We start from the raw sequence: 22,431 nt of genomic DNA on the forward strand, positions 1-22,431 counted from the left end.
CTGTACCGTGCACAACGCCATAAGTGATGAGGTGTCGTGACCGAGTAGTTAGGCCGCTTAAACACGCTCTGAATGTACAGCCGTATCGAACACTAGTTGACTCTTCCCTTATGAGGTCAATATACAAAGTAGTTGCATATGAAGTAGGCGATCACTTACCTAAAGCATTGGTTGCGCTTAGCTAGCCGCAGCATTCCCGTCACAAAGCACAATGATGAGTCTGCCTAGGCGAACTCAAGCTCCTTCGCGTTGTCGATCTTGTGTGAAACATGGCATATCGTATGTAGTAGACGAGTTGTCGATTGCTCCTGGGCTACAGTCCCGCGTATGCGACGATACTAGGCTTCATGTCTTCCAGATGTATCGCTCTAGCGGTGTTGGACAGTGTCGAAATCAACGTCGGATCACTGCACCCAGGCTACACAATTGTCTTACTTGGTTGAGTCATTGAGATTCTGCGACGTTGGATAAGCGTGAGGGCTTCTCTTGAGCTCAGATGCAGCACTAATTGTCTAGCCATCCATTCCGTTATGACCTGAGGTATGATCTTATCCAATTCCACAAGGCAGTCCCAGTTCATGAACTACGGGTGACGTTTTCTCCCAACGTTATGGCCTACGGGTAGTACCCAGTATCTCTGTGCTACTTATGGTCACGTTCCGAGGGTTCACGAACTTCGACGTTATACTTCTTCATGTTGCGGCGCCAGAAGGGAAGATCGCGCTCGTATAGACTCCCGCGCTTTGAGACGACGTGACTTCCACGTCGCCATCGCCATCCGCAGTAAGCAGCGGGCTCTCTAGTACATACTGGAACTGCCGAATCGGTCTGCCTGCCTCGAGTTGCTTTCCCATGTCCCCTTCGCGAGTCTATGCTAGATCCATGAATTTATTCGGAGGTTTCGGTGCATCTGACGACTTCAACTTTGCAGCCTCTCTAGCAGTTTCTTAGTTTCCTCAAGCTCCTCCTGGGCTTTCTTGGCTTCTTCGAGTGCTTTCTTGTGTGCAGCTTTCGTGTCTTCTGCTTCCTTAGCCGCCTTCTTCTCAGCTTCCTCTCGAGCTGCCTGGGCTGCCTTTACTATCACCCTCGCTGCCTCTGCTGACTTGGTCATCCCTCTTAGATGGGGCGGCCAGTTTTCGATGGGCTTGGGGATCCAGCGCTGGTTATAGCCTTCGCACTCTGCCTATCATCTCTTCGTCAGTGCAATGGCCTTACGATGTGATCATAAGTTTACCTGTCTAGCTTCGCGGATCTCTTTTGTACGGTCAGCCAGCTTCTGAATTTCTTCTTGAGTCAATACGCGCAGAACAATGCAACAGTCTTCACGTTCTTCGAATTGCTCCCGTGCTTCCTCAAGCGCTTGCGGATTCACGAACCTCCTGTCGATCTTCGTCCATCGAGCGCTCGCAGGGGCAATGTCTTCTGATCCACACCTGGGGCAATATCTCTCGTGTTCCTCATGCACCCGCCAATCGTGGCAATTAAGACATGATATCATTCGTGGCTGGACGTGTTCTGTCGTCCCGGCTGTGGATGACGGATCAACACTATCTGAATCGCCAGAATCTGACATATCTGCGTCTCGCCATTCGTCGACGTTAACGGCGGCATCGGAAGAATTGGTACCATCATCCTTTACATCTCCATCAGTCTCCTCCAGATTGGGTGGTAGAGCAAAAAGAGCTAGCTGCTCTTGATGTCTCCCAACATGCCTTTTGAGGGCCATGACGGACATCAGCACGCCACATAACGGGCAATTGATTTTCGCAGTTGTGTCAGCCGCTCTTCGAGATGTCCGCTTCAGTGCGATAAGCATAGGTGGCGAGGCGAGGCCCGGGTGTCGTTCTGCGACATGGGCCTCAAAATCGCACTCTTTCATATACAGTGCATCGCACCCTGCTACGCATTGCCACGAAGATCTATGAGCCTGAAGTTCGTGTTGAAACCAAGCATTACGCGACGCGTAGAGATGATCTGCCATGGCGCACTGCTCGATGGTGCACGAATAGGGATGGAGGTCTCGGTAAACATGTTGCCTGCACTGTCAGCCTCAGTCTTCATCCACAATTGACGTTCACGTACTTCCAAGCAGCTTTAGTGTGATCAGAAACGATCATGAAACATAATGGACATTCAAAATGCTCGTGTTCGCGAGCTTCCTTCGGCAGTGGGGGCACGCGGATGGTTGCATTCACCGATGTCGCATAAGACGTCTGGGATAAAGTGTCGTCCTCGTCAAGAATGTTTAAGCTATGAGATACCGGAAGGGGTGAAGCCTCAGTACTATTGGATGTATGTTCGGTGCGAGGCTGCTCTAGTCCGATCAGCTCGGCCTTCTTCGCAAGTTTTTGATGATGAAGCTCCCGATAACTAAAGTATTGCCGTCGTCCCGAGATAGCTCGTCCAAGTCGTTCGGTCAGATATTCGGCGCAATCAGGGAACTTGGTTTTGGCGTGCAATATGTCGTAATCTTCGAAGTAAGACTTATCGACAGTGATGGTCTTTTGTAGACGATCGTCCGGCGCAGGATCTCGTATGGCCATCGAAAGTCTGAATAGACATGTGACCGAAGACTGTATGCTACCACACAACTGTTTGAGTTCGGTGTCTTCTCCGGCGCTGGACGCATTACTGCTTAATTCCGAATCGTTGTCGCTGTCTTCCAGAACATCCCAAGGTGTTTTCTCGCCCTTTACGACAGCGATGGCTTCAAAAGTAAGCATATAAGCAGCGTGTAGGATCCTATGAGCGTATACCATGTTTGAGTGACTGTTCCAGGGTGGTTAGCAAACCGTTAATCTCGTCTTGTAAATGAGCAGCATCTCGTAAACGATACTCGAGAGATCTTCGTCCTTTGCGGTGGGCGGCAATATTGCCAGCCCAGATTTTGAAACGGTCAAACTCGTCCTCGATGTTGTGTGATCCGATTTGACCTGCGTGCTGCGGGGAGTGACCTAGTGCCTGCGTGAGGCGGACGAAAACACCACCAACATCGTGCACGCGCAGGTGAATGGCAGGAGGTGTAGCCATCGAGAACTAGCTGCGCGACATAGAGGTTGTTCAGGAGTCGATAATGAGGCAAGGTGATGGGCTTTTGCGGTAGCGATCATGATGCCCGATGCGATGAGGCTGAACGAGCCCCGCACCATGAACCTAACGAACGAACCCAACGTGCCTGCCATCTCAACTTTAGCCCTCAGCCTGGTTGCCTCTCACACGCATAGTCACCTCATCATCATCACCCAACTCCTTTTTTATTCCATCTAGCATGCCGTAGGGTATCTCAAGGCGGAGATAGTCTTCTTAACGTTTGAGATGTCGGGAATAGAGGTTGCAGGCCTCGTTCTGGGAGCGATCCCACTGATCCTAGCGTCAATGGAGTTCTACGCGAAAGGCATTGCAGTCTCGCGGTACGTGACCATAATCGTGCTCACTGCAAAGGGGTGTCTAAAGCAGTGAATAGGCGATGTCTCAAATACCGACAGCAATTTCAAAGTCTCCTTGTCGAGCTTCGGACGGAGAAAACGATATGCGAGAACTCGTTGCACCTACTGCTAGTGAGTCAACCCAGGACGTTCCATCGACTCTCCGCTCATCAGTGATATCATAGGTAGGCATATTAAAACAGAGTGATATGTCAGAATTCCTGGCCGATCCTGGAGGCAGTCGCTGGAAGGACGGTCAGTTCAACGACAAGCTGCACAAGCGTCTTGGCACAAGTTATGACTCGTACATCGCCACCATCGATGAACTACGGAAAACGACCGATATGTTTAAGCAACGGTTAAAGCTGGATCCAGATGGGAAACAAAAATTCAAGGATGAAGCAAACTTCAGAAAGTACTACAAGCGTTTGGATTTCAGTCTGAAGAAGGCCGACTATGACGACCTGATGAGTTGTTTACGTCGGGCTAATTCATCACTTAACCGCATGACAACACAGACAATCTCTTTAGAAGGTCTACAGACTTCAGAAAATCCGTATCGTCCTCCAATGCCCAGGTTTGATGTAATAAAGGAGCATGCTCAAGGAGTTCACTACGCGTTAGAGTCTGGGTGGCAGTGCCCATGCCATGCCGACCATGGCGTTCATCTGCGCCTAGAGCACCGTATGGATCAGATTCAGAACGAAGAAAGTGACGAAGATGAGTCTGTCCAGGAGCCTTTTCATGTGGTTTTCCGCTATGATCACCACAGTCTAACGAGCAACAACCCGATCCCGCCCACCAAGAAACCATGGAACTGGGAGGAAGTAGATGTTCAGGTTACTATTCGCAGTGAACCCTCGCCTGGAAACCCAAAAACCTTGGCTGCTGGCGCCAAAGGCGTTCGATTCGCGAAACAAGCCAAGACCGCTGTCCAAGCAGCTTTGGGACCAACCCGCAACATGCAGCCCATCCAGAGTCTATGTGCGACCATTAGCACATTACAGCCGCCACAGAGGGAGATATGTCTGTCTCTCCTAGTGAACGAATACGCAAAAAAAAAGCATAGTATACTCATCTACCCTTCCAAGAGCCCGCCACGAGATACTGAGAGTTGGTCAATCCGGGATCTTCCGAGCGTGCTCACGGATCCACGCTTCTCTCGCCGCTATCGTATACGACTGGCAGTCACTCTAGCTTCCAGCGTGCTGCAATTACATCAAACTCCCTGGCTCGCAGACAATTGGAGAAACTCAGATATCCTCTTCATCGAAAGATCGGGCAACACCGCCTACACTGATCCATTCGTACTGCAGAACGCTGTAGGCGAAAATCAAGCACGCGCTGCTTCTCTTCCACCTCTCATGAAATTGATCATTCGAAATCAGGCCCTTTATGCACTGGGCATTGTGCTCATCGAGCTTTGGTTCGGAAAGCCATTATCCGAATACCATAAACCAGAGGACGGGCTATCAGGGACAGGCGATGTACAGACAGACCTTATCACAGAGCTTGCTACCGCAAACAGGCTTGTGGAAGAGCTTCGCGACGATGCCGGAGGTAATTACGCAGACGCAGTCCGCAGATGTCTCAGCTGTGACTTCGACTGTCGTTTCAAAACGCTCGATGACGTTGCGTTCCTCAAAGCGGTGTTTCAAGGCGTAGTAGCGCAGGTCAAGGACACGTTTGACTATATGTTCCGGACGAGATCTTGAAAGCCAGGATGTGCGCAGGAAGCTCGAGAAGACTTCGTACCATGGACTTTTTCCCACCCCGGTTGACCTGGACTGGGGGTGCACCAATCAACAGCTCAGGATCAACTCTCACGTCTAGTTTATCCTTTCTCATCAACTTTCCGATTAGGTCGCTTGCGAGTAGCTCAAACGGTGTGGGCAGAAGTCTGCGGTATAGCGGGATCACTGCGGGAACCTAGGGACCATGTCTGGAAGCATACACGCGGATACTGCTTCCCAGTTTGGAACGCTTCTTGATAGCTGGTGGGTGACAAGTGCGAGTGAAGTTGCTTTCATATCACAAAGGACGCTGCGACGTGTTGCAGTATGCAACAATATTCACACAAAGCTCTTCTACATGCCCTGACCATCATGCCAAAGGGCTGTGACACTTTGACTCGCACCTTTTACAATTCCTATTCGCACTCGCACAACGCATAACACCCGATGCCGCCGCACTCTATCGATGTACTGTTGGAAGTATTCCCCATCCACTTTGCAGGTTTTCTGGCGTTCAGCACTTTTGCATAATGGAAACCTTACAACCTAACGTCGGAGCTGCAATATCCATCACCTACTCAGCTGCTCTTATCGCCTTCATTTTGAGATTCTTTTCCAGAAGATGGAATGGTGTGCCGTTTATCACCGGAGATTGGGTCTCCGCGGCTGCATTCGTATGCTCCAGAACTCTCGAAAGCTGATGGTGCCATGCTAACTCTGACAGCTCTTCGTTACCGCGTTCAACATTCTCTACTTGATCAGTACGCTCGTTCCACTGCACGAGTAACTCAAGATCTAACGCATACAGAGCTAAAGTTCGGCCTCGGCCTCCACTGCGCAGACATAGCCCAGCACAACCACCACGGCGAAATCGACTACGACCGCATGACCCACGACTACTTTCTCCTCCTGTATCCTGACATGTGGCTCTACACCACGGCCATGGGACTCTCCAAGATGACAGCACTAGCCCTATACTGGCGTCTGTTCGGCAAATCCATAACACAGTACTGGATCCTGCTATTGGCAGGCTGCGTTGTGTGGTGGATGTTCGCGCGAGTAAGCTGATGGGGTATACCACGCCTTTGGGTCTCCACGGCTGATGTCCAATAGTATGTCGTTATACTGGTCGTGTGCCACCCGATTTCGCGTTTCTGGAACCGCAAGGGTCCGGGGGATTGTCGGGTTGATATGGCCCAGTTTTTCTATGGTTCTACAGGTAGACTACAGACAATGTTGGCGCTAGTTACATATGCTGACTTCTCCACAGTGAGTAACCGGATGGTGGAGTGACGGTGGACGAATTCGCTAACTCCGGCCGACTACAGGCAGTTCACCTTGCCCTGGAGATATGCATCGTTGCGCTACCTTGGTATGAGCTCCGAAGGCTCAACAGGGCAAAAGGGGAGAGGATAGCGCTTGCAGCAATGTTTAGCTCCGGTATATTGTAAGTGTACAACCGAGGTCTTGCTATTGATGCCTTGCTAACGATCAAAGGGTGTGCATCGCGTCGCTGGTACAGCTGGTTCTAGCCACTCAACTTAATACTACCTCACAAGAGGTTTGGTGGATCAACACTCCCCAGGCCATCGCAGCTGTCGTCGAGATCAATCTAGCCCACTTTTCGAGTAAGCAGACCTAAGCGTAGGCGAAACCGGTCATGCTAACAGAGGCGCAGCTTCTCTGCCAAACCTTCGCCCAGTCCTTAGATGTCTAACCAGTGGCGGAGATGTACGAACAAGAACACCTAACACTAAGAGCTCGACCAGGTTCTGCCAACCCTCTAACCCAGACACTGATGTATGGTCTAATGCCATGCCCGCTCGGCCAGGACTTGCGGTGTAAGTGGACAGAACAACGGAAGCGACACCAGCCTAAGATCGGCCCCTCTCTCGGCCAGAAACAGGTTCTTTAAGACATTGGCGACTTGGACCCCTGAATAAGCTTCACAGGCCACCGAGCTACTGTCAATGGTAGATAACAAAGCGAGGGTTTGCTATTTCGTTCTCAAATATTGAAGTCTGGAGTTGAATTGTTTGCAATGAAGGCTTCTCTGACAACACGAGGTTCATACACGAATGACGCCTTGCTGTGAGGAATTATGGATTATTGCCGTGAAGAAAGTCTGCAGTTGGCTTATGTCCGTGATAGTGCGGCTCTGCGGGTAGGGAAGTGGCGCATTCCAAGTGGGTCCATGAGACGGCTAGTACCAATACAGCCACGCAGGCCAAAAATTCTCATATTCAGGGAATGATGCGAAGAATGATGTGAAGGTTCAAGTGTTGGTCGAGTGATCGTACGCAGGCGAATGCGGTGGCCAATCTTCTCATGACCTCACGTGGCACCAACGTGGCAGTAACGTGGTAAGGAGACAGCTCGGAAGGCGGAAGGGGCGGCACCAAGCTTGCTGATTCTGCGCTCTCACGATCTTTGCAGAACCTTCCGAGTGTTGCATTCTTTAGCATCGTTTCATGGCTCCATCACGCCAACTGATGACGCGCGCCGTGAGCGCCGAGCTGTGGCCATAGCGGGAGAATTCCGGGATCGGTCGGCCCGCTTTTAGATTCCAAGCTAGCCCAGTCCGGCCAAGGATCGATAACAGCATCACACCACATCGACAAGCGCGGTAACATTCTGCGCGCAGTCCGAAGCTTGCAGTTCGACTGTTGAACGGTCCTGCAGCCTGTTCACTGGTATACACATCCTCAAACATCAGCGCTCAACGTCGCCGGCTGCGTGCCGAGCCTTGGTAGCGAGACGGGCTATTGCGCCAACAAAAGGACCCAATCTAAGAGCCTCACAAACGCTCCCATCATGACCCACTGAGACCCGCTTTCGGAAAACGAAAGCGAAAATTCTCGATCGCCAGTGGACAAGGATATGCAAAAAACGGTCCAGCCGAGGAACGTCCCGCAGAGCCTCATGGCACATCTCCCGACCTCCGACCTCTTTCCGATAGTTTGCTCGGTCAAGATCGGCTGTATCTATTTTGACCGCAACAGAGATAACAACAATGGAGCGAAACTCCACTGTGTCAGACCAGAATTTGCAGCAGTGGGACAGTGCCTATGAGTCTCAAAGATAGCACCAGCTTCCCCGGCGTTGATTGAAATACCATGGCCTGCCCGCCGTCTTCCACATCTTGGCTTACCAACTCCACTGTTTCGAAGAACGCCGGACGCCGGGCTCGAGCTCGAGCGAGTGATTTACCATCGTGAGAAAATTGCTAGTGTCACGCAGCCTGCAATGATGGCAAGTTCCACTGTTCATCGGCCGAATCACGGTACAGCCGCCGGTCGACCCATGCTCAGGTGCCATGGGAAACCGAAAGCGGCACTTCGTCAACAAAACCCCAAGTATTTCTTCTCCATTCCCCATGCTTTCATCTCTTCCCCAGTGAATGGTTCATTGAATCCTCTACCTCACAGCATCTTTGCTATCGACTACATTATTTTAATAACATCTTGCCTGATACCTGCGCAACATTCGCATCATGCGTTTTTTCAACAGAAAGCCCACCGAAGAGGTGGCAGAGAAGAACACTTCGAACATGACAACTCCTGCCCAGACGCCGCCCAGGAGGCACTCGCACCACGATGTAGAAGAGCCTCAAGGAAGGGTTCCGATCATCGCAGTCATCCTCGGAGCTGTTGCTAGTATTGGTGGTTTCATGTTTGGTTACGAATCCGGTCAAATCTCTGGTTTCCTGGCAATGACAGACTTCATCGAAAGATTCGGCGAGAACGGAGAGTTCTCAGCCGTGCGACAGGGAACTATCGTTGGTCTACTTTGGTGCGCTGCTACAACCCCTTTCACCTAGTGAACATCACTAATGCGAAATCAGTATTGGTACTCTGTTTGGCTGCTTGGGCTCTGCGCCTCTCGCCGATAACTTTGGTCGCCGCCTCACCATCTCCGGATCCGCCTTCTGGTACATTGTCGGTGTGATTATTGAAATCACGAGCAAGGATGTTTGGGTGCAATTCGCCATGGGCCGTTTCACTGCCGGTCTCGGTATTGGAGCTCTGTCCACCGTTGTGCCTATGTACCAGTCCGAGTCGATCCCTAAGCGTATTCGTGGCGCTACCGTCTCCTCATACCAGTTGCTCATCACACTGGGTATCTGGACCGCGTACATGGTCAACTATGGAACCTCAGCCGAGTACCACAACAGCGCGCAATGGCGAATTCCTAATGGCTTGTCAGCGCTGTGGGCTATCATTTTGGGATCTACCATTCTTCTCCTCCCGGAGTCCCCCCGTTACGCATACCGCAAGGGCCGCATCGAGGAAGCCCGCCGCAACATGGCCCGCCTGAACGGTGTAGCTGAGAACTCGGCCTTCATTGATGCTGAGATCAAGGAGATCCAGGAGAAGCTCGACGCGGAGTCGGCCGGCGGTGACCACCCATGGCACGAGATCTTCACTGGTCCTCGTATGCTCTACCGTACAATCCTTGGTATGGTCCTGCAGGCCGGTCAGCAGTTGACGGGCGCCAACTACTTCTTCTACTACGGCACGACCATCTTCTCTGCGACAGGTCTTGATAACAGCTGTATGTACCCCCGCTATTCAATCCTTGCGCGAGGCATGCTAACGTGCACTAGACGTCACCTCCATCATTCTGGGTACTGTGAACGTCGCCGCTACCATTGTCGGTCTGTGGATCGTTGAGAATGTGGGCAGGAGGAAGGCCATGATCGCCGGTGCCCTCTGGATGTTCGTCTGCCTCTTCATCTACGCCTTCGTCGGACACTACCAGCTCGACCACAACAACCCAACGAGCACCCCGCAGGCTGGTAACATCATGATTGTCTTCACTTGCCTGTTCATCGCAGCCTTCGCCACCACCTGGGGACCGCTCGTCTGGGCCATCGTCGGTGAATTGTATCCCGCCCGCTACCGCGCTACCTGCATGGGTCTCGCTACGGCCTCAAACTGGCTCTTCAACTTCCTGATCTCGTTCTTCAGCACCATGATCACCAACAACATCGACTACTTCTACGGCCTGGTCTTCGGAGCTTGCTGTGCCGCCCTCGCCGTCATCACCTACTTCTTCATGATCGAGACCAAGGGCCGCTCGCTGGAAGAGATCGACACCATGTACGTGCTTCACGTCAACCCCATCACCAGCGCAAAATGGACTCCCGAGTCGCTGCAGCGCGATGGTCTTGTCGACACAGACCGCCTGCACGTTGGTCCCGGTGGAAGGAGCTGGAGCAAGGCCGAGCAGGGTGCCCCTCTGGCGCCGCAGCATGAGAGAGCTGAGGGTCTCATCGTATAGGGCGGAAGCAGGAGCCAGTTTGTAAACATACAAAGACCAAAATTATGTCTCGACGAGAAGACGACTCGAGTATAACGGTCTTGTAGGATACCTATGTTAGCGAAGTAATAGCAAATGAATTCGGAAAATATGAAACAACGGCCGTGTTCCAGGATCACCGTGATTTTGCGCAGGCGTAGCTATCAGCATGGGCAGCGCATCTCTCAGCACTGCATTGCAAAGTCTTCCGGCAGTGCTGCCAGCCCTACGAATTCCCTTCCACTTGCCATCTGTAGCCTTAACACCGGTTTCGAAACAATTCGCCGGGGGAACCGTGCGCCTGGAAGCCGTTGGGCCTCCGACAATCACCGGCGATAGTCGAACACCAAGCATTGTATACAAAGGCGGTAGCGGGCTCCCGCGCGTCTTTCGCACGAGTATTACCCGCAAACATGCTCGGCCTCGTGGACAGGTAGTTAACCGATCGTGTCTTGCGTTTACGCCCTGCCTGTAATCTATGCAGAGAAACGATCCACCAATGACACCGCAACAGACGAAGGGTTGGTGCGCAACTTCGCGCGGTTTGTAAACATCCTGCGTGCGCTACGGTGCTTGCAATAGGTATTGCGAAATGGGTTGCTTGGAGTCGGACTTGGCGGTGTCGCGAACTGTAGAGGAATCTCAGCACCTCATATTCTTGCGGGCTGTATAAAGATGCACTAGAGGTTGCTCACACTATCGTGTAAGACATCCACTCACATCCTCACTCTATTTTACGCGCATCACACGAGCTGGGCTTGCTTCACTTCATTATCTCATTATTGACATCAGCATTGGATCTATCCAATAATAACAACCAACCAACGTCATGCGCACAACACCCTACACTTCGCTGCTGGCAGCCTTCCCAATGGCAGCTCTAGCGCAGGAAAGGCCGGTGCTCGCGAACACCTCTGCGGTCCCAACTCACTACGGCATCCTCCTCACCCCCTCCATCACGCCCATCGACATGTTCGGCCCAATGGACGTCTTCCAAGGCCTCGCCATGGCCTTCCAAAACCTAACCGGCCCCATGCACCTCTCCATCATCAGCGTCAATTCCACCCCCTCAACAACCAACCCGCCCATGCCAGGCATGGACTTCGGCATGGCCCTTCCCCCCACCATCACTATAGACGAATACCTCCAAGCCGCCGCCACAAACTTCACAAACGTTGGTGAAAGCTCCACAAACAGCACCTGCCACACTAGCAGCAACATTCCTGGTCCTCTGGATGTGCTGCTCGTCCCTGGAGGCGGCGGCACCCGCAAGGACGTCTCCGCCGAAATCTCCTTCGTCCGCACCGTCTACCCCTCCCTCAAGCACCTCATCTCCGTCTGCACGGGCTCCACCATCGTCGCGCGCGCAGGCGTCCTCGATAACCGCCGCGCGACCACGAACAAGAAGGCCTGGGCGTGGGCGACGTCCTTTGGCTCCAACGTGTCGTACGTGCCGCACGCGCGGTGGGTCCAGGACGGCAATGTGTGGAGCAGCAGCGGGGTGAGTGCGGGCGTGGACGTGTCGTATGCGTTCTTGAGTAGTGTTTATGGGGAGGAGGTGAGCAGGTGGGTGGCGGATGTTAGTGAGTATACGAGGTGGGGGAATGCGAGTTATGATCCTTTTGCGGAGAGGTGGGGGCCGTTGAATGTGACGGCTTTGGATGGGAGTGCTGCGGTGTAGATGGGTGGAGTGGGGAGGCGGTTGAGGGGAAGCTCTGGGAGCTGGGACGAGGAAGGGAGTGGGGGTTCGTTTCGCGGTGGATATGTTATAGACTGCTTTGGATAGACTGAGATACGACGAATGGCTTGGCTTGGCTTGATCTGTTGCTGTTGTTGTGATTCTGGTTTGTCAGTACAGATGATTTGGAAGAGGGATGTGGATTCAGGCCCTTGTGAGCGTAAACACAACTCAGCATAGGTGGAACAAAGCCTCAAGAATTGGAAACTGTATTTGGTACGTCTTCAGATGTCTGATTAGGATTGAACTGTTGCTTCCTCTATTCTTAATCTTACAGAAGTATACATATCTCCTAGCGTCTGCTCAGCTTCGCAGAGGAATGTTTTAGTGCTTGATCGAACCTCCACATGATTTCTTGGAATTCTGGATCTCTTTTACGGCTTTGGAAGGGAAGTCGTGTTTTCTTGAGGGCAGCTGCAAGTTCAGCCAGGTTGCTTTCAAATTCTCTCCCCTCTGCAGAGTACTTCCTGTCTCCCATCATTGCTCTTCTCACAACTTGGACCTGGTAATCAAATACAGTATCCATCGCATGCGCCAGGGTGGTAACCTCGTTGCTCATGAAGGTCGGCGTGTCTTTTGCGTCGAGGAAGGCAGATGCCTCAGCTCGTGGAGGGAGATCCTTGAGCCAAGGATCGTTGAGTCTGCTTCTCAGTTTGCCGTAGTAACCATTGATCCGGATCTGTGTCAACTGCGGCCAACGAGTCATCGACCACACAACTTCGTTCCCGTCACTCCATGGTGGCATCAGCAGACCCGTTCCTTCTGGCATGGCCCGCAAGATAGCTGCAGGCCAGAGTTGCGGATTCTGGAACATGGCGGTATGGACCTCGCGCGGATTTCGATAGTGCACGTTGTCATGCACATGGCAGTGAACTTGGACAATCTCACCCGCATTTAAAGAGGCATAAGCTCGTCGCATCCACATCCAGTAGGTTCTGGCATCCACCGTAGGTAATTTTATGTGAACCTCTTTCGGCATTATACGCTGCTTGGTCGGGTCCTGACCCTCCTTTTCATTGACTATGGAGGCAACATAGAATTGACCAGGCAGATCTTCAGATGTTTTATCAATGCGGATGAGCGCTCGGCCGGGTGAAACCAGATCGACTGCGTTGTCGCAGAGCGTGAACCACTTGTCTAGTACAGATTCTGGTAGGCGTTGGTGCTTGTTATGTCTGAACTTAGTCGCTTCATTGTTGTGAATTCGTATCCGGGGCGGTCCATTCGGTGACTCCAAGTCAAAACGTTCCCACTCAAACATACGCACGGGTTTCGCCGAAAACCCAGTCGCACCTGTTGTGTGCGTATATAAGTTTATGCAACGAATTTGTACATGGCTGTCGATCTTTCGGCATCGCGTGGCTGAAGTGACACGGATAGCAGACCGAATGAACATAGCATGTCGGACCCGACTCAATGGGGAGTAAAATATGAGGGCGCACAGAACGGCAACGAAGTTTCAACGATCTAAGATGAGGGTGCGCAAAGTGCCTATAGAGTATCAACGATGGAAAGTTGACGCGTCGTGTCTCGAGACAATTTCGCCATTTACCACTTATGTAATCACACTAGCGCCACTAGCGCCACAAGCGCCGTTCATCTCTTCCTAGCTCTTCCCGATCTGGCGGACGAACACCTACGGATACGAAATTCTACACTATAGCCAATGTATGCCTTTTCTTGACAGCCTGTGTGCGTACCAATGCGAGCTTATCGTCAATCGCACGCCTTAGTCGCGCCCTCCAGGGCTTCCTTGGTCTTTTTGACGTGGATCACCTCTCATATGCCTCTCGCAACATCAAGCAGATTTTACTTCTACAATAACGGTTGATCGTGCTTGAAGGACTCTAACAACGCCTATCGCGTAGATATTCAACTCGCCAATTAACCTCACCTCAGCGTCGGCAACGTGGATCATCCTGTCGCGATACTAGCGTTGCATTAGTGCGGATATAAGTCCCCGAACTGTTGAATTCCACGAACATGTATCTCTAGATTGGATATCATGGATCACGGAGCCTGATATGTCTGAGCGCTCTTGATAAAGCTTGATATTTGATATCGAATGTATGTGGTGGCTGAAAATCCGCTTTCACGGTCTCGCAGGTTCAATCCGACGATGCGAGATGTAATCGGAAAATACCAACATCCTCCCCTGTCAAGCGGCTAACAGGGACTGTCACCGGCTACCTTCATCGACGACTGACTACATTTAAGCGTCGCTTAGCATGCTATGCTGTGGAATCGTTTGCTTCTCATCTTCGACGTTCTATCCTCACAGTTCAGTCTATCGCCACCTGGTTCTGTGTATACCCAACCTGATGTGCATTCAGACCTGAGACCCAGGTATTACCTCTACATGCTCGAAGAGATATGCATCAGGCAGCGAGCCGGCCGCAAGTTCGAGCCGGGCTCCATCTTTAGCCGTCGTTGGTCGATCCTTCCATCACTCTCACATCATGCCTTCCACATTTCCCATGGCTCCTTCCACCGAGGGATCAAACAAGTCCGGGAGATTTCGTCAGGGAAGCTGTGTGTCTTGAAGATGCTTTCGCCGGATATCTGCTACCCGGGTCACGCGGCGCGGGAGATCTGTCTTTTAAAAGAACTAAATCGATATAGTGACCGAGGCCATGCAGATATTCTGCGTTTGTTGGACTCGTACGACGGATCCCGGCATCCCCATGATATTCCGTGGATGGTGACAGAACTGTGCGACAGAGGGACTTTGGCTCAACTCGTGGACAGCTACGCGAGCCTTGCTTTGTATCTTCCTGAAGCATTCCTGTGGCATGTCTTTGGATGCCTTGCTGCGGCAGTGCGGTCTTGTCACAGTCAAGGGATAGTGCATCGGGACATTACGCTCACCAATGTCTTTCTACAATCGAGTGCAACCAAGAATGCATACCCGAAAGTTAAGCTTGGAGACCTCGGTTGCGCAGCGATTGAAGAGGATCTGGGACAGCTGTCGCTAGGAAAACTTTTTCCGGGGAATCTTAGTTTTATGCCTCCGGAAGGTTGCGAAGCACAAGCAGCATGCGATATCTATCAAGTCGGCCTTGTGGTATTGTGTTTGCTTATGTGCGATAGCGACCCAACAGAATGCCTCGCCAACTTCTTCGTTGGACAGGGCACCCACGGGCGACAGACCTCACGAGGGTTGGAAGAACTTATGACATGGTGTTTATCCAAAGAAGCGGCCCAGAGACCAACTGCAGGGATTCTAGCCTCCATAATACAAACGATGGTGTCAGAAGGACGGATTAATGAACGGTCGCAAGCGTTTGAAAGCCTGGTTGAGGTGAAGGAGGAGATAGTGTGCGATTGGACACAATGAAGCTATGATAGTAGGAAGTCTAGCAGATTGCAGTGCCAGGTCAATGTAGGTTGGAGGTCTCAAGTGAAATAATCTGCAGATGAAGAATCAAGACCTTCTAGAAACTGATATTTGCTATTCTTGTTTTGGATGTGATGATTATCTTGGTAATTGAATCCATATCATAACTCATGGTTAAAACGCTAAAAGGAACGAAGTGCACTGTTAAGATCTAGGCAGGGCACGATTGATTTTGGGAGACAAGGGGGGTTTCAGATGTCGCTCAACTAGTTCATTCATTCTACATGTCAAAATTTTCCAAGCATCCGCAGCAGCTGATCAGTGTTGCATCTAGAAGACACGTCTCCTCGCAGACAAGCACTCACTATGCTGACTAGATCATCCGAATAGGGTTGGCTAGATTGAAGTTCGCGCACCCAGATATTGTGTTCTAGCCAACCGCGCTGGCCTTTATTCAAGCGTGGTGCGGCTCCGACATAAGGCGTGTATTGTCCGTACATCAAGCAATACAATACCGCCCCAATCTGGTATATGTCTGACTCTGGATAATAAACGGGGAATTCCGGAGGCGCAAAATACTTCTCGAATGTGGAGCTTATCCACCGATCGTTATAACCGAGCTTGATATGGGCGTTCGTGGTTGAGAGTCCGAAGTCGCCGAGAACCACCCGAGGAAGTTGAGAACCTGGATCTGACTTGAGAAAGATGTTGGAAAGGGAGATATCGCGGTGATATACCATGTTCCATGTACCATGGTCGCAGTCCTTAGGACCCTGTTGCAAGTGCCTCACTGCCTCAGCTAGACTCTCGAGAACGTGCCAAAGAAGTGGCTCGACCATCCTCTCGTTGTTTGCCCTGAGATAGTCAATCGTGTGATTCAAATTCCCCCATTCGCAGTACTCCATCCAGGTCGTTGCGCTAAGGTCACACTCCTGCAGTTTGGGATTGTTGATCAGCTCGAAGTCTATCAACTGTACAACGTTGGGATGTCCATTAAGCTGCGAGAGTATGTGAATCTCGCGCTCAGCACGGCCATTACCAACGTCGGACGATTTGAGCCGTTTCTCAACACAGTACTTGCCGGTTGTAGTGTCACCAACAAGAAGAATGCCGGCATTGTTCTGTCCTGAGTTATCATTCAACTTCTCTGCGATCTCGAAACGATAACGAGGGCTATTTGGGTGCGAAGGCACTTCCACTGGGACCTGGGCTTGCTCGTCGAACACCATGTTCGAGAATCCACAGAACTATCGTACTTTTGGCGTTTGTAATGCTCGATGACCTAACTTCCAGGATAAGTAGAGGGCCTACGCAGATGCGGTTGTTTTATCTACACCAGCGCATCGTGTCAATACAGTATTGTTAACACACGATGAGATTTTCAGTAGAGGGGAGGATACTTGGAGTTCGATATGAAATCGCACAATGCATTGAAAACAAGGAAACAAGCTTTGAGGCTCAGACATTGTGAGTTGTCACAACTGCGGAATTTGATTCCACGCCAGGACTTTTGACGATGGTTCAGCCTCGCCCTGCTTTGCCTATCCAATATACACATTATAAGCATGCAGCTTTCAACGCGCGGCTGCAGCATTTCAATACGTATGTGACATAATCCTCACGGCCTATGTCCGGTGTGTCTGAAACATTGTAACAGCATATACTGGCAAAAGCGGGTTTCCGATGACGCGGGTAGCGCACGCTTCCACGTCCGGAACTAGTTGCCCAAAGGAGACATTTCGGACCTAATTCGCGCCAGCGGCTCGCTAAATGAAAAGCGACTTGAAACTGCAACGGCCGTCTTCTATCCTCATCATCAACGTCTCTCCGTATTTCGACTCATTCGCCCTGCATTATGGTGAACTTTGCTGGGCTCAGCGAGATCTTCTGGTCCCTTCTCGATCCATGGCGTTTCATGTCCTCTACGCTACCTTTTTTGTGTAGCACAATATTGCGTTTGTACAGGGCTGGCGAGTATGGGATCTTATTCTCGTGGTCAAAGCTACAAGATGCATGGTTCAGTGCGTTTTGGCTATGGTTTGGGCCTCAGTTAAGAGCAGGCAATGGAGACCGTATCACAGCTCTTCTGGAAGGACGGATGCAAGATGCGCAGATCACAGACAAACCGATGGCACCTCCGGTGGGTGGCGTAATCCTTGATATAGGACCTGGTCGCGGCTACTGGATAGATCTCTACGACAAGGCGAAGGTACCCATTGACAAGCCTGGCGCTAGATCTCAAGGTGTCAGTGGTGGCATCCAAAAAGTGTATGGTGTCGAGCCGAACCCCGACTCACACGCTGCACTATCCAAGAGAGTCCAAGAAATAGGCCTGGACGGGGTGTACGAGGTCCTTCCAGTGGGGATAGAAGAAGTCAATAAAGTCAAGATCAATGGTAAAACCATTGAGAAAGGCAGTGTGGACTGCATAGTCTCCATACTCTGCTTATGCAGCATACCCGAACCAGAGAAGAACATCACTGACCTCTATGGATATCTCAAGAAGGGTGGGCGATGGTATCTTTACGAGCATGTTCGAAGTGGTGATGGTGTGTTCATGAAGCTATACCAAGGTACGAATCGATGTCAACGAGTATGAGGGATCAAAATTGACCACGAAAATACAGCATTCGTCAACATATTCTGGCCTGTTGCACTTGGAGGCTGTGAATTGTGCAGAGACACTGAATCATATCTCGTGAAGGCCGGTCCATGGGATAAAGTTGATTTAGCGCAACCTCCAACTGAACCATGGCATCAAACTGTACCGCACATCCTAGGCATCCTTACCAAATGATACAACACGACCGCACAAAATGTTTAATGGCACGGATATTTCAAGCTCACACGTGCCTCCACGAAGGTGTCATTAACTCCTGCAGTATGCTTATTCAGCAATTGCAGGCATTGTGCAGCCAAAAACTTGTTGCTCACTTGCTGTCTAATGCTGGCGATAGCGTAGGTTGTATCATTTAACTCGGAGCACTCCAACATCACCGGGTCGGCTTCGGCCTCGATAGGCGGCATCGGAAATTGCGAAGCGGAAGATGGTGGTGAGACTGGTGGAGTGCCTCTCCAGTAGCTGGATTTCGAGACACGAACAGCTTGGTTAAGGTTTCATGGTGGCAACGAGAATGGCTGACGGATGTGAAATAGATACTATCTCAGTGAACGCATCGATGTGACTTGATGCTTCAGTCTGAGTCACTTTCCTTTGGGGGTAGTTCGAATAATGTAACAATCAAGGGGATCAGATGCCATGTTCATTGTTGCATGGCTGATGTCGCATTCGAAGTCCTCGACGGGGCTGGATGTCCTATTGCAAGATCAGGTTCGGAGGATACGGCCAAGATAAGCCTTGAATGACACCAAGATCCTGTGTGTGTATTTTCACGTAGGTAGTATCGTTGGGTAGCCTCCTCCACCTTTACTATGCATGACCTCAAGGCTGTTGAAGAGAATGTATGCTACCGACTGAGACCACCCGAACTTAAGCGACCGATATCTCATGTAGCAAATCCGTAAGCGTGGTAATAGAACTGATCAAACCATCTACTTTCCCGTAATGTGAGACCTGAGTGCAATTAAAGCTACGATCATATGCCTCCGCTTCTCTATACGATGCAATATCTAGGGCAGGGTTTATTTTCTTTTTGAATAGTCACCAGGTACGTATTCGAAACAAGACCACATTACCGCTTGAAGCTTCGGAGACTAGAAGACGTATGAAGCCTTCGTAATAAGATATGGAATATTATAGAACTCGCCAGGATTTGTGCACGCCGTTAGAAACATGCATTCACTATGAATGCACTTACCATGTAGCTACTACCCGCACACTTCCTGGCTGGGCCTTGGGATGAACACCAAGAGCATTCATGACAGATGCCGAGCGCGTCTCATATTCGTTTTAAAGCCGAACATTCCCGCGATAGCGTCGTGCGCTGCAAAAAACAATTGAACGCGAAGCTAATTGCCGAGGGATGCGTAAGTGGCTGACATACACGATGCAGCCCCATCCGAAAAGGGAAGACGATCGCCACAGTGTGTTGGCGCCTCTAGCGCGAAGGCCCAGGCGGCGTAATCGACGGAGCGTTCGGTGTGAAGGGAATAATGCGCATGTGATATATGATTGTTTGAATTATATAGTATCGTGATGGTAGTACAATCGTTGATTCAAGGTGCCTTCATCTTCCAAATTTCGTAGGAGTCCAACCGCCGTACAGTGTCCGTGAATCATTAAAACATAATTAGGCCCAGTTTGGTCCTGAAAACTCCAACCATAGTGCGCCTTGATGCAGATGCTCGTGAATCCCGGGTATATTGTGAGAAAAGAAAAGAAAAATTCGGCGGGGGATGGCGCCGAGCGTGATGCGATAGCAGTGCGCCGCTATCAGGCAAGAAAAAGCGTATTTGGTGAGGATGTTCACTTCTTCCTGACCTCCCATACGTTCTTCTTCATATTAGCATGTTTGGGCCCACGCGACGCTCCCGTTTCGCTGGAGCTCCTCGTTTTCTTGGAGTTCGGATCTGCTTCGTTGCTCGCTTCCGACATCTCCCGTTCCAGCGTCTGTATCCTTTCCACTTTCCCAAAGTAGAGCGCTCGTTCGGGATTAGTCGGACTGATCTCCTCAAAGGTGGGCTGCCCTTCCTCTGCGGCAAGTATTGTTCGAGCTTGGCTATCGGTACCGGTCTGGTCCACGTTGCTAAGCCCGAGAGATCGAGCGATGCGACTGCGGCGCGATTCACGTGAGCTAGGTGTTGCGGCCGACGAGTGTTTCGATTTGAAGAGCGAAGAACCCGGTAAGAGGGCTTCTGATTTTCGGTGTTTGCGCCACATGTGCCAGATGATAGGTAGGTTCGTACAGAGGATGCCTCCGAGGGGTTCGAAAGCAGAGTAAGCGCCGAGTGGAACGTAGCTCCATGTGAAGTCAGCGTAGCCGTGACCGAGAACAACGGTGAGGCGAATTGCGGAAACGATGCAAGTTCTACATGCGCGGATTAGTACCGGCCATCGCGTTAGTATGAACAGTCTGGGAGATACATACGCTATGCCTATCGAGAAGATGAAGCAGAGCAAGAGTTTCTTCTTGGTCTGCAATTGCAGATGCCATATGACGGGTACAGGCATTAGGAATATCCATACATCGGTGACCATGTTCGTGATGTTCGTAAAGTAGGTGAAGTGGACCAGATTGAGACAGTCGCCCTTGACGGACGCATCCCAGAATGCTTCGATAGGTCGGCATGCTAGAGCCAACGTAACGGTTATGCCGATTCCCCATGCAATGACGAAAATTGCAGTTGCGGTCACGATTTTGCGAAACAGCGGAACGACGAAAACTCGATGGTAAAAGGCCAGTATTCCTAGCTTTACGAAGACAAGCGCGCAGTCGTAAAAGTGGCTGAAGACGTAGTCGCCCTTGCGGACCATGGATTGGTCATGTGGAGATACGACAATGACATGTCTTCCCATACCGTGAGGAGGGCCTAGTATAGTCAGTTTTCAAGTAAGTGTGTCTCCCTGAAAAGCCCTTACCATAGCCCAAACCGGCTGCGCATTCACCGACTAGACATATCTAAGTGCTATTAGCTTATATCAACAGAGTCGTTGTGGGCACATACTGTCGCGACCACAATCAGCCAGTCGTCTAACGTGATACCGTTTCGACCCGCACTTTTAGCCCAAAGCCTCAATGCCGTCGAAAGGACCCCGAAAGCGATAGGTGTACTATATACCCAGTGAATCTCGTGTACTCTTGTATCATCCCTATGCGCTTCGAGGTACGCCAGCTCCTCTGGCGTAAAGGCTGACATGGCTCATGCTGCGACTGCGAACACCGAGTTCGAGCGTAGGTAAGTGGCGTCGTGAAGGCTGGCGCGCTAGCAGTGCTTTACATCATTTGCGCAGGTTCAGTAGAGGATAGTTCGGTGGAAGGAGTAAGTATAGTTGCAGGCGAGCAGCCTGTAGCAAAGTGGCTATATGTTATGGAGAGTAACAAGGGAGGGGTCAGCGAGATGTCCAGTTAATATGCCGCGGTTGATATTGAAGTCGAGCTGCAGGGCAGATCGGCCGAGCTTAAAAAAGCAACAAGCCAGCAATTGTATGCATATGCGACGACGGCACTTCCCTTTTCCAGTCTAGGCCCTCGAGGAGCCCTCACCTACGGCCGGAACATTTTCTGTATGACACTGGCGTCGAGTCGCCAGGGCGCCCAGAAAAGCCTCCAGATGCGTGCATGTTTGTCTCGACGAATTACGGAGTAGATCTGAAGTACATGTGCAACTTCATGACAGCCGGCGCTTCGGCGATTGAACTGACATGCAGGGTTTCGTATCCTCGCCGTCTGATGGCTGAGCTAGTGTTGGCATCCCTGCATACCCTCCTCACGCTGGCGCATGCTAGTGGTGGTTATCGACACACTGCGTAATCGCAGCTGAAGGGGGTGGTTGAAGAGACTTTGCTGACGTGTGGAAAGTTGAGGTCGTCGCTGGCCACGCTGTTCGTCAATTGATCGCTGGGAACCAACGCGCAGCCGCACACAGCGTCTGTTGACCTTGCTGTTGGCTGGCGCCTCGCTACAGACCGTTCCTCACAAAGCGTAGCATACGTTCCGAGGAGATGTCCAGCCTTCGACATGAGCACCCGCTGTGCGAGCGATGTATTTGTCAAATCGACGCAGATAACTGTCTTTCGAACTTTCGGATTCCGCGATCAGCCCAGGCCCAACAACGCCACGCAGAATCAACATCGCGCTGCTGAGTACCGGTAGCGCTTCATGGCATCCCTTGGTGCGAACATGAAATCCGAAACTGAGTGCCTCCGCATCGAAACTGCCATTGTCATCACACTAGATCAGGATCATTTTGATGTTTGGCGCTTCTGTTGACAATCCC

At 51.1% G+C, this 22,431-nt stretch overlaps 9 protein-coding genes across 9 annotated transcripts; 4 read left to right on the plus strand and 5 right to left on the minus strand.

The window, feature by feature from the left end:
• Positions 1–919: 919 nt before the first annotated feature.
• N0V89_009337 (uncharacterized protein) lies at positions 920–1,726 on the minus strand (the record flags this gene model as incomplete). Its single annotated transcript, XM_056218088.1, has 2 exons — positions 920–1,183; positions 1,235–1,726. The coding sequence occupies 2 exons, from the start codon at positions 1,724–1,726 to the stop codon at positions 920–922; spliced, it is 756 nt and encodes a 251-aa protein (XP_056067353.1).
• Positions 1,727–1,899: 173 nt separating this feature from the next.
• N0V89_009338 (uncharacterized protein) lies at positions 1,900–3,030 on the minus strand (the record flags this gene model as incomplete). Its single annotated transcript, XM_056218089.1, has 3 exons — positions 1,900–2,036; positions 2,285–2,707; positions 2,793–3,030. 3 exons carry the CDS (start codon positions 3,028–3,030, stop codon positions 1,900–1,902), a joined length of 798 nt encoding a protein of 265 aa, XP_056067354.1.
• Positions 3,031–3,634: 604 nt separating this feature from the next.
• Positions 3,635–5,140, plus strand: N0V89_009339 (uncharacterized protein; the record flags this gene model as incomplete). Its single annotated transcript, XM_056218090.1, has 1 exon — positions 3,635–5,140. The coding sequence occupies one exon, from the start codon at positions 3,635–3,637 to the stop codon at positions 5,138–5,140; it is 1,506 nt and encodes a 501-aa protein (XP_056067355.1).
• A 3,511-nt stretch (positions 5,141–8,651) lies between these two features.
• HXT5_3 (hexose transporter hxt5) lies at positions 8,652–10,441 on the plus strand (the record flags this gene model as incomplete). The annotated part of the gene is made up of 3 exons (XM_056218091.1): positions 8,652–8,950; positions 9,003–9,712; positions 9,765–10,441. 3 exons carry the CDS (start codon positions 8,652–8,654, stop codon positions 10,439–10,441), a joined length of 1,686 nt encoding a protein of 561 aa, XP_056067356.1.
• Positions 10,442–11,330: 889 nt separating this feature from the next.
• N0V89_009341 (uncharacterized protein) lies at positions 11,331–12,140 on the plus strand (the record flags this gene model as incomplete). Its single annotated transcript, XM_056218092.1, has 1 exon — positions 11,331–12,140. One exon carries the CDS (start codon positions 11,331–11,333, stop codon positions 12,138–12,140), a length of 810 nt encoding a protein of 269 aa, XP_056067357.1.
• A 349-nt stretch (positions 12,141–12,489) lies between these two features.
• On the minus strand, positions 12,490–13,458 carry N0V89_009342 (uncharacterized protein; the record flags this gene model as incomplete). The annotated part of the gene is made up of 1 exon (XM_056218093.1): positions 12,490–13,458. One exon carries the CDS (start codon positions 13,456–13,458, stop codon positions 12,490–12,492), a length of 969 nt encoding a protein of 322 aa, XP_056067358.1.
• Positions 13,459–15,805: 2,347 nt separating this feature from the next.
• Positions 15,806–16,763, minus strand: CDK7 (Cyclin-Dependent Kinase 7; the record flags this gene model as incomplete). Its single annotated transcript, XM_056218094.1, has 2 exons — positions 15,806–15,814; positions 15,900–16,763. 2 exons carry the CDS (start codon positions 16,761–16,763, stop codon positions 15,806–15,808), a joined length of 873 nt encoding a protein of 290 aa, XP_056067359.1.
• A 780-nt stretch (positions 16,764–17,543) lies between these two features.
• Positions 17,544–18,133, plus strand: N0V89_009344 (uncharacterized protein; the record flags this gene model as incomplete). Its single annotated transcript, XM_056218095.1, has 2 exons — positions 17,544–17,550; positions 17,616–18,133. 2 exons carry the CDS (start codon positions 17,544–17,546, stop codon positions 18,131–18,133), a joined length of 525 nt encoding a protein of 174 aa, XP_056067360.1.
• Positions 18,134–19,960: 1,827 nt separating this feature from the next.
• Positions 19,961–21,111, minus strand: N0V89_009345 (uncharacterized protein; the record flags this gene model as incomplete). Its single annotated transcript, XM_056218096.1, has 3 exons — positions 19,961–20,522; positions 20,583–21,024; positions 21,105–21,111. 3 exons carry the CDS (start codon positions 21,109–21,111, stop codon positions 19,961–19,963), a joined length of 1,011 nt encoding a protein of 336 aa, XP_056067361.1.
• Positions 21,112–22,431: the final 1,320 nt, after the last annotated feature.

The sequence above is a fragment of the Didymosphaeria variabile genome (assembly GCF_027946475.1).
Source record: "Didymosphaeria variabile strain IMI 356815 chromosome Unknown scaffold_7, whole genome shotgun sequence".
Taxonomy (NCBI): Eukaryota; Fungi; Ascomycota; class Dothideomycetes; order Pleosporales; family Didymosphaeriaceae; genus Didymosphaeria; species Didymosphaeria variabile.